General features: G+C 47.0%; 1 protein-coding gene and 1 non-coding gene across 3 annotated transcripts in view; both read left to right on the top strand.

Moving 5' to 3' along the window:
* Positions 1-1,172: 1,172 nt before the first annotated feature.
* Positions 1,173-1,332, top strand: LOC143440529 (U1 spliceosomal RNA). The gene has a single exon (XR_013108177.1). It is a non-coding gene; the product is annotated as a U1 spliceosomal RNA (small nuclear RNA).
* Positions 1,333-6,374: 5,042 nt separating this feature from the next.
* Iqgap2 (IQ motif containing GTPase activating protein 2) overlaps positions 6,375-10,900 on the top strand; it is a 264,536-nt gene continuing 260,010 nt past the window's right edge. The window contains exon 1 of one of the 2 annotated variants that reach the window (XM_076927203.1): positions 6,375-6,705. In XM_076927203.1, coding sequence (XP_076783318.1) covers positions 6,660-6,705 — 46 coding nt within the window. In that variant the 5' untranslated portion in view covers positions 6,375-6,659. Of the gene's footprint in view, positions 6,706-7,686; positions 7,711-10,900 lie in introns of those variants that run through there. The other variant, XM_076927202.1, reaches the window with a different exon arrangement.

Below are 10,900 nucleotides of genomic sequence, written 5' to 3'. Positions count from 1 at the left end.
AACGAAAATAAAATGGCGGGTTAATCTCAAGTAAACCTACTGCTGTCTACTACATCTGGGAGGGCACAGAAGCACACTCCAGGAACAACCCAGGCTGTGGAGAAACGGTGGTCGCAAGACTTTTGTCTTGTTTCCTTGGAATTATCTCACTAGCTCTCAGATTCTCACATAGCTTCACTCGTGAACCATGTTCCGACTGTAACTAGTGACACTTTTCTCAAAATGTGCAAGCTCTCATTGGTTAGCTAGGAATCTGTCTTCCATCAATTAATGAAGACAGCCTTTTAGCAAGGGAATATTAATAGTCGGGCCGGGGTCACTGAAGTCATGGCCACCTGCTTCTGCCAAAGCCTGAGCCATCCATCGTAACTTGGCATTACAGGCAATGGGGAAGGCACAGATAATTTTGGAAGTTTGCTTTAGAACTGTATAGATATGCAAAGGCACACCCCCATTTATAGCTATGGGAGGCTTATGCCTCTGTAGGTATGTGGAAGTGTACCCACTAAGCATCTTTTTTTGTTGTTGTTGTTTGGTTTGGTTTTTTTTTTTTTTTTTTTTTTTTTTTTTTTTTTTTGAGACAGGGTTTCTCTGTATAGCTCTGGCTGTCCTGGAACTCACTCTGTAGACCAGGCTGGCCTTGAACTCAGAAATCCACCTGCCTCTGCCTCCCAAGTGCTGGGATTAAAGGCATGCACCACCACTGCCCGGCTACTAAGCATCTTTTTGATGGCACCCCAGACACACCTGTAGAAGCCCAACACAAAACTGGAAAACTACCTTGAAATTACAATGGGAACTGCAGCTTGGACCCAAAGTGTCATTCAGGTACCTTATTATTTGTAATGACAACTAAACGTTGGGGGAGGAGCCTGTGCTTTGCCAAAGTGAACAAGCTGAAACGCATAGTCCACGCTATCAGTCTACGAAGCAGCAAGAGGTGGGCTTCTGTGCTAGGAAAAGCACACCCTGGGGGAACCCAGCCCTGTATTGCTTTTGAGACTCAGAGGATAGAAAGTGGCAATTATTTCTAGAACAGGAGAGGGTGCGTGTAAGAATTTAATAACAATTGATTTTGCAACAAAATAACCCAGTGTGATTGCATTCCCTGAAGTACAAGGCACAACAGTAAAGATTCAGGCCAAGTCACAGCTGTCAAGAAGTTTCTATTCATACCTACCTGGCAGGGGCAGTACCAGGATCAAGAAGATAGCTGTCTCAGGGCGAGGCTTATCCACTGCACAACAGATGTGTTGACCCCTGTGATTTCTCCAGATGCAGGGAAACTTCATAGTTTGTGGTAGTGGGGGATTGAATTCATGTTCTCCCCTGGGGGGGGGGGGCGGTTTAAGATCACCCTCAGCTATATAGAGAAGGAGTCACGTCTGCAATCATAAGACCCTGTCTGAATAATCAAATAAAAGAAAAATAAAGAAGTTCATGTTCTAAAGGAAGGCGGCCAATAATCAACAGAATCCAGCACCACATACTGAGTGGTAAACGCAGTTGGGAGAATTGACTCAAGGTACTAGAGATGAGCAATCAAGGGGGTGGGGCTGGCAAGCAATGCTGCTCTCTGCCCTTGGAATGAGTTTCATTCACAGGCTACCCTGGGAATTACTTTCTCGGAGTTATTTGGGCTCTGACTTTCTTAAACTATGAAATGGGGGAATAATTATCACATTGTGGGTGGTTTTATTTAATTCACTCAATCAAGTTTAGACAGTCTTTCCAACTTTGATTTACTTGCAACTTTATCCTTGAAGCAAAGAGAGGCAAGAGATGAAAGATTAAAAGATTGCTGGAAGGGCCTTACTGATTTGACATTTATAAAATATTTGAAAGTTGTCCAAAATTATAGGTTTTAGTGAAGGGGGAAAGAATTTCATCGAAAAACATAATGTATATCTAGACAAACAAATGTGCATAATAAGAAAAGCAATTGGCAGAGACCCCAGGAAGCAGGAAGAATAATTAAGGCATTGTTCTTGCTTGGCTGTGGCGATGGCTGTGCCTCAGTTTCCCTGTCTGTAAAATAATACAAAAGGGAATCCAGTCCTGCCATTTTCTTTCTCCCAATACTTCAACTCCCACTTCTGTTTCTCAGAACAGAAATACTCGTTCCTTCATTTCTGATTCAGTTTCTTTTAATCTGATGTTGAGCTGTAATGATTTCCTTTTTGGATAGAGAGATCTCCATTGCAGTAAAGCTTAGCTCTGGTTTCTTCTTGTAGTCTCTCTGTTTGTGGAACGGGGACAAATTGGAAAACTTTAACAACACAAAATCTTGAAAAAGCCTGCATGTCTTTTCTTCATGCCTCATGCTTAGTGGTGATTTTGAAGATATCAATAAGCCACTGTTTTGGATAGATAGTGATCGATACTGCTGTCTTATTGGAAAATCAAATCATTTTCTAAAAGTTTTGTTTGTGTTCATTTTATGTTTATGAGTCTTTTGCTTGCTTGTAAGTCTATATACCACATGTGTGCAGTGCCTGTGGAGGTCAAAAAGGGCGCCAGATTTCCTGGAACTGGAATTATAGATTGTTGTTAGCTTTGATGGGGGTGCTGGGAACCTAGCCTGTGTCCTCTGTAAGAATAGTAAGTGTTCTTAACTGCTGAGCCATCTCTCTGGCCCTTAAATCACTTTTAAAGCAAATGGATGTTAAAGTAGTGTGTTAAAACTTTGACTCAAGCATACTCTTGTCTTTTTGTTTGTTTGTTTGTTTGTTTGTTTGTTTTTTGAGACAGGGTTTCTCTGTGTAGCCCTGGCTGTCCTGGAACTCACTCTGTAGACCAGGCTGGCCTCGAACTCAGAAATCCACCTGCCTCTGCCTCCCAAGCGCTGGGATTAAAGGCATGTGCCACCACTGCCCGGCTGATAATATAAACAATCTAATGATTATTTTTTTCAAAGTTGCAAGTTTTCCTAGGCAGAAGGACAGAGGATCAAGAATTGAGGGTGGCCCCAGCCTATAGCCAGATTCTATGCATGAAAACAAAACAAAAGGTCAACTCTGGTAGGAGACAAGGGAGGGACATTACAAGTATGAGGACTGCCTGAGGAGAGCAGGGTTAGGCCAGAGTACCATTCAAGTTAGTGAGAAATTAAAGTGAAAAATTAAAAAGGGGGCTCTGTGGTGGGCGCTTGGCTGACTTAGGGGAGGCTTTAGTTTCAAGCTCTAGTACCACAATAATAAAATAAATAAAAATTCCCATGCATTTTCATCCTTATTTCAACTTGTTAACAAAGGAGGTTGGCTTAAAGCATAATTTTAAACACCACATAAACAGAGATTCATCTCTCTCACAGTACTGATTTCTCCATACGGGGTTAGCGTTGGCTGTAGTGACACATATATAATCCTAAGCTTTGGGAAGCTGAGGCAGGAGGATCAAGAGCTTAAAGCTGACCTGAACTACTTAGTACAATCATGCCTCCAATAATAGTCATAGGCATAGCAGTTATGATGATGATTATGATGGTAATGGTACAGTGCCTAGTAGCTCTTCAATGTCATTTAAAATATTGCATCAAAGAAAGAACTCTCTTGCTTTATTAAAAAAAAAAAAAAAAAAAAAAAGGTCTTAGAGTCTTAGAGCCTAGTAAGATGGCTCAGTGTAAGGGTGCTTGCTGCCAAGCCTGTGTATCTGAGTTCAATCCCCAGGAGCTACATTGTGGGAAGAGAGAACCAGTGTCGCCAAATTGTCCTCTGGCCTCCACACCTGTACCATGGCACACAAGTGCCCATGTGCACACACATACACATGTGCTGAATGAATGCATGTTTCAGAAAAGGAAATCTAAACAACATAAACTCCAAGAAGCATTTTCTCCCCCACAACCTGGCCTCGGTTTGTCTGTTTGTTTCCTGCTATTCTACCTGTTGAAGACATAGGACAGTGACCCATTGCCACGTCTTTATTTGATTTTGTGATTTGATCGTAAAAACAAACAGTCTAACATTCTGTAGGCGAGCTTCTTTCCAGAGAGGTTGTGTGTGGTGATCTGTGGGATAGCACAATGGAGAGACAGAGATGACAAAGATTGGCTTCAGCCACTTGCAAGATAGAAAAGCACTGCCTTAGACTGGTTCTTTGCATTCACTTCTCACGGTGACATCAGCTGTCACCAAGCCCCAGATCCTCCAGAGAGCTCAGCAGTCAGCAAACTTAGAACTATAATCTTCCCACTTACATCTTTGTGTTTATGCAAACACAGAGGACAGATTTCACTCCATCCAGCCCACCTACGAGCATGTGCAACAATTGCCCTGTTAGTGTTGAAGGACCTTCAGCCTGTCTGCACGAAAGCATCATGCCTCCTGAGGTAGACTTCATAAAGGCTCTTCTTTCCTAACTTCTGCCATAGCCCCTTCCATTCAGCATCATCATCTCTACCTTGTTGGCTCTAATACATTTCATAACCTGCTCCAGAACTTACCTTCCAGAACATTCTGTGAAAAACCAAAACAACAACAACAACAAAACAAAAAACAAAACCCAACAACCCAGTAAAACCACCTTAGCACATTAGCACACTTTTTTTTTTTTTTTTTTTTTTCGAGACAGGGTTTCTCTGTGTAGCCCTGGCTGTCCTGGAACTCACTCTGTAGACCAGGCTGGCCTCGAACTTAGAAATCCGCCTGCCTCCGCCTCCCAAGTGCTGGGATTAAAGGCCTGCGTCATCACTGCCCGACCTTAGCAGGCGTTTAAAAGCTCTCAAATGCCCCCTTAATGGTCGTAATCAGTGCACTTGGTCTGACATTCAGAAAGTGCTCTTTGGGTTAGTAACAGATTCCCAGCCCAACCTCAGGTCCCAGCTCATGGCTCCCGGCCTTCCCTGTCTCCAGGATAGGATGTTCTCCAACCAACTCTTTCCTATGCTTCAAACTCCACATGACACCACACCTTAAAATCATACCACCTTCTCAGGCCATTGTGGTTTACAGTGACTTCTTTCCACCTCTAGACACATAGGCCATCTACTTCTTAAGGCTCTGCATCCTGGGCTCATCCTCAAAACAGATGTGTGAGGAGTCCATTTTGGATGCACAGAATAAGCAGTGCATTTTAGAGACCAGCATGGCGTCTCCTGAGACATGGAAGAAGCCTGGTTAACAGGCTGGCTTCTGGATGAGCATCATTGACCTGTGGCCATTTTCCCACTCTGAGTTGCTCTTATCATTAGAAGCGTCTACTTTTGGGGAGAGGAAAATCCTTTTATTCCATTCCAACCAGGTAAGAATCCAATGTCTCTAGGAGTGGGGATGGAGAATCCTTGCGCTCTCTTCCAATGAGACTTTCCTCTTCCGTGTGTACCTAACTCTTGAGCCGGCTCAACTTCAGCTTCACCAGCGACTTGAGAAATGTAAGTTCATGAGCCTCAACCCAGACCAACTGAGGTGGAGACAGGGTGGGGCCCAAGAGTCTGAATTTCAAGTTTCAAGAGTTCGTTGTGTCTCCCAGAAAACAGCCCGCCACTCACTGTAGCGCCACTCACTGTAGCTTTGTTTAATTAAAGGTGACTAGTGTCGCTAGACCACCTTTCTTCCGCTAAATCATCTCTTATGACCCCCTCTTTCGATGATTTTTTCAGTCACTGGATCACTCGCACGCCCCGCATTTGTGAAAAAGCAATGGCCCACGTTTAGGAGGGGGGTTCCACATTCCTCCAGGCTCCAAGCAACCGCATGAAACCCGTGCTTTTAAAACAGCTTCTTGTGGTTTCTGTCTCAAACGCTGAGCCGGAAAGGGGTTTGTGGTTGTGCGACCCCAGCTGGGCCTGAGCGACAGTTTTGCACATTGGGGGCGGGCTGGCAGAGGGGTGGGCGGATGACTGGCAGTTGTGTTCTGAGTGTTGTTTGGAGGCTGTTTATCTTGTCCCTCCAGCCTGCGCACGAGCTCGCCCTTACGGTTTCTTGTCAAGAAAGGGGAATCCTTCGTCTCGTAGACCAAAAGTCATAAGCAACTTTCGTTTACACCCCTAAACCCGAGAAGCAGGCGCACGCGGGGGGGTGGGGTGGGGAGGTGAGTGTGTGAGGGTTGTCCCCGTGCAATCTCTCAAGAGGAAAAGGAACTGCAATGTTTGTCCCTCCGTCACTGAGCAACACCCAGGCGAACAGGGTGCCTGTGGTCTGCTGTGGTTTTTCTTGCTCTTCCCTGCGCTGGTTCACTTCCACCCTCCGAATGCTCCAAGGCGCCCTCCATCTGCGCGCTGGGCTCCAGCAGCAGGGGTCCAGGGTGCCTCTCTCGTCCCCTTCCTCTCCCGGGAGGCGGGTCCTCGCTTACCGGGCGCTGCGCTGTGCAGCCAGTAGGGGTCGCTGCTCGGCGGCGCGCTCCCACCGCGGTGAATAACGGGGCCGGGCGGGAGGAGAAAGGAAACCTGCTGGGGGAGGCGGTGCGGCCCGCGGGCGGGCGGGCGAGTGAGCGAGCAAGGGAGGAGAGAGTTCACTTTTGCCCCGGTGTCAGCGAGACGCGGCCGCCGCAGGCGCGGGCGAAGGAGCACCAAGGGAGCGGATCGGCCAGCTCCGAGAAGCCGGTCTAGGGCAGCCAGAGGTGGGATCGGAGCGCGCCCGCGGGGCGCGGAGCCCGCGAGCCTGGCCAGCGAGGGAAACCACGGGGGGCGCGCCCCGGGAGGGCCCCCGGAGCAGCGCAGGATGCCGCACGAAGATCTGCCGTCGCTGCAACGGCCCCGCTACGGCTGTGAGTGTTCGGGTTCCCGCTGATCTCGGGGCGCCCCTCTCTCTGGGACGGCGCTGGGGAGGCCGAGGGGCTTGAGGGCGCGCCGCGGAGGGCAGCGGCTGGCAAAGTGGAGAAGTGGAATTGCAAGGGAGCAGGACGCGGATTTCCGCCCCTTTCTTCCAAATTCCTAATTGCAGCTTCCAGCTAAGTCCCTCCACCCCGCAAGCCTCAGCAGCTCTGGTGCAGACCAGGTTGTGGTTTAGGGGTATCAGGTGAGGAACCCGCCTAGCTTTGGGCGCTGCCTGCTCGGGCCAGAGGGTGGCGTAGAGGATCCGATCCTTCCCACCCAAAAGGGGCGGAAAGTTTGTTTGCTGTGGCTACAGGTGGGCAGCGCAGCTCCTGTGCCCGCGCGCTCTGCAAGAGGTGAAGGCACTTTCCTGGAAGGGTAGGCTTCTCCTGCTAGCCTCTTTTGGGCCTCACCTGAGCAGCTAGAGCCACTTAGGGCCCACAGGTGTGAGGCCTTTTCAGCCAAAGTCTACAGGGACATGTACCACCCCCAGCCACTTTCCTGGTGGCTCTCCCCGCCCCCGATCTCCTGCGCGGGAGGATTTCTGTGAGGATAGACTCCGAGGCGGTCTGATTGAAGGTGATGGTGTCGGTTACCCAGCCGCGGGCTGTCGGCGGCGGAAAGAAGTGGCTTTGACTAACAAGAGGGAGCCAGATTATCGCCAACCACGTGGCCCCGAGTGCAGAGTTCAGAGTCCTAAATAATGCGCTAGGAAGTATTTCCTTTAAAACAAACAGAACGCTGGCTTCTTTTCCCCGGGTTGGCCCTGTCCACAAACGCATGGCCGCGAACCATGGGTTAATCTTTTGCTTGGCCTGGCCTTGAAGTACCAGGTTTAGGTTAAGGTGGTGACGACTGCAACAGAGTGTGTTCATGTGTTTTGTGGTGTTTTGGTAGGAGGACAGATGAGATGAGAGAGAGGAGGACACGTCCGTCCGTCTTGGAATGGACTGTCAGAGGTGAGGTTTGTTTTTTCCTTGTAACAGAAAAAAGGAGCCAGCTTCAGCTTCTGTAAAGTGAGAAAAAACTCCATCAGCGACCCAGCATTTGGCAGCCCTGTGCCAGTTTGCAGTTGGTAAACCACACAGAGCTCCCAGGGCTGGAGGAGGAGCCCTGTGCTCATCTGGTGGTTGCAGTGTCAACCTCAGGCCTTTGAGAGTTCTTTCATATGACAAGCTCTTGGGACAGAGGGTGGTTTCACTGTACGATGACTGGTCTGTAACTAGGCGAGCACACGTTACAAAATGGTTTGACATCACATGGTCTGCGTTATCCCTCACTAGCGATGCACAGTGCAAAGGGGACGAATGTGGCCCAGGAATGCAGCATTTTCATCAGCCCCTGAATGGGCATCTGATATGAGGTCTGATTTTTATTGGATCGGCCTGTCGCCTGCCGCGTTCCTTAGAAGACTAATCAAGGACGCACAGATCTGGCAAGCCTGAAGCCTGCTTTGCTGAATGAGCCACATTCCTGAGAAATCCTCTAAGTTTCTGCATTGATCTGGAGTGGCAGGATGGGTGCTGTTGTTGGAGCCACTTAGCTTCCTTGGGCTTATCCAATGCTGTTCTCTATTGATTCAGCGTGGTTAAAATGGGTAGAATGTACTTATCCACACTGTGAAATAGGAAACGTTTAATATAGTAGCCGGCTATGCCATTTAAACAAACATTATAATAATACTTTTGATACTGTGTTCATATCTAGGATATGTTTACAGTGTGTTAAAGAAAACTATATCTAGAGCTGGTAAGCTGGTAAGGTGGCTCAGCCAGTAAAGACGCTTGCTGCCAAGTCTGATGACCTGAGTTCAATTCCAAGGACCCACATGGTGGAAGGAGAGAACTGGCTGACTCCTCCAAGTTATCATGTGACCTCCACAGGTACTCACATACACACAGGACGTCTAGCAGAAGATACCTTGATGTTAATAGACACTACCAAATTCTTTGACTGTTTACCCAAAAGGGCCTGGTTTGGTATATGAGTTGTTGGTTTTCTGGGCCCTTTGTCAAGGCTGGACGTCGTGTCAGGAAGGATAACAGGGTTGTCCTCACCTTGTGTTATTATTATTTTATTATTATTATTTTGTTTACTGGTTTGGTAAGCAGGTAAGTTCAGGAAGCTTCCAGGTCTACCATACAGGTTAGATCCCCAAGTCTTAAAAAAGGGAAAATACCAGGAGTTGGTTGGACTGTCTGTCAGTTCAGCGCTATCACAAGTCTTTGAGACTGTTGTAAACTCTGTTGGAATAACAACCTTTTGGTGGTTTGAATTAAGCTGTTTTACTTGTTTCATGTGTGGGCTTTTCTGCTTTCTACCCCCTGAACTGTTTTTACAGTTAGTTATTCTTACACAGTGCAACTAAATTACCCTGCCTCCCTCTTCCCCTTCAGGATAAGCATCTGTAAAACACCACCTCCTAAGTTCTGTTTGAGGGTTTGTCAACAGCCCCTCCACAGTAACTGGGAGCCTTCTCAGATTCCTGACAGATTGCTGAGAGAGTCCTAATTTGGACACAGGTGTACACTCAAGTAAAACTAAAATTTTTTTTAAGACCAATTTTCACTGAAGTTCTGTTACTCCTTGTCACGTGTTCCTGCAGCCTGAAAAGTCATGTGCGAGATATTAACAAAAAATGCTGAGCTGTCATCTCAGCAATGCACAATGCAATGCTGAGGGACGACGGAAAGGAGGAAGAGACGGGAGCCATCTGTATGCAAACATAAGCATGTAGCTGTAGAGACACATTTAAAGAACACATGTGCTTAGGTACAATTCACAGTTCACCTTCGTGAGGGTGTAATGACGTATGATGTATTTGCTGAGTTACTTCTGGAAGCCCATTGCCACCATGAACTGTCAAAAGTTTGTCTCCAGTTAATTCCTTTGAGAGTTAAAAAGGCCAGAGGGACCCCCCCCCCCATGCCTACAGTTAAATTCCCTCCTCACTAGCTATCCAGTCATGGTGGAAGTATCACTCTGGGTTACTACAGATTGTATATATGGCAAGAATGATGGATTTCTACTCTGAAAAATACAGGTCCTTCTCATGAGTTACATTGTAAAAATAACAGTGACCAATGTATCCTTGTTCACACCTTTTAGGAAAAGAAGCATAAACCAGGTTTGGGGATACAGGCTTGTAATTCCAATACTCAAGGCCAAGGCAGGATGAGTATGATTTTGAGGCCGGCTTGGGAAGCATAAGGAATTCAAGGCTAGTCTGAGCCACATAGCAAGATTAAAAAAAAAAAAAAAAAAAAAAAAAGTTCAGCTGAAGGTTGGGGAGATAGCTAAGTCAGTAACGTGCTTATCTGGCAAGCATGGAGATCTGATTTCAATCTCTAGAGCCCACGTGAAAAATAATTGGAGGAGGAAGAAGAGGAAGAGGAGGAGGAGGAGGATTCGGAGGAGGAGGAGAAAAAGAAGAGGGAGGAGGAAGAAGTGGTGGTGCACATTTATGATCACAGTGCTGGGGAGGCAGAAGATGGTTGGGGCTCACTGGTGAGCCAGCCTTTTTTAATCAGAGAGCCTCAGGTCCCAGTGAGATACCCTGTCTCAAAATACAAGGTGGGTGGGTTCTAAGGACCAACACCTAAGAAGGACATGGCATCATAAATTCTCTCATTCTCTCTCTCTCTCTCTCTCTCTCTCTCTCTCTCTCTCTCTCTCTGTATGTGTGTGTGTGTGAAGGCTTTAGCTGGTAATGTTGAATTTTTGAGTGATGATGCTCTGTATGAAGTCTGAATGGTGTGGCTTCTAAGTCACGTGGGAAATGGACCACTGAGAGGGCCAGTTCAATGCCTTCCATTTACCCATCTGACATGGAGAAATGTCAGTCCTGAAGTAGCCAACTCAGCTGTGTAAAAGGGCAGAGCCTGTGGCTCTGTTCCATGAAGCTCAGCTCTAACACGCTGTGCTTTCGGCTGAGGTGGGAAAATATGTGATGTCAAGTGATGCTGTCTCCAGCGACAGAACGTCAAGCTAGTCCTTTGTGTTCTGGTGTATTTGGTGGAACTCCCGAAGGTCAACAACTACAGGATTATTTTAGTGTGTTTTTAAACTTTAATTACACAGGCCGAACTTGTTTGGGAGAGTTTAAGCTTGTAATACCAAGTTTGCTTTCAAAGTTCATGTTATTTGGGG

This window comes from Arvicanthis niloticus, chromosome 29 (assembly GCF_011762505.2).
Source record: "Arvicanthis niloticus isolate mArvNil1 chromosome 29, mArvNil1.pat.X, whole genome shotgun sequence".
NCBI classification, from domain to species: domain Eukaryota; kingdom Metazoa; phylum Chordata; class Mammalia; order Rodentia; family Muridae; genus Arvicanthis; species Arvicanthis niloticus.
This window is presented reverse-complemented; position numbering and strand designations above follow the sequence as displayed.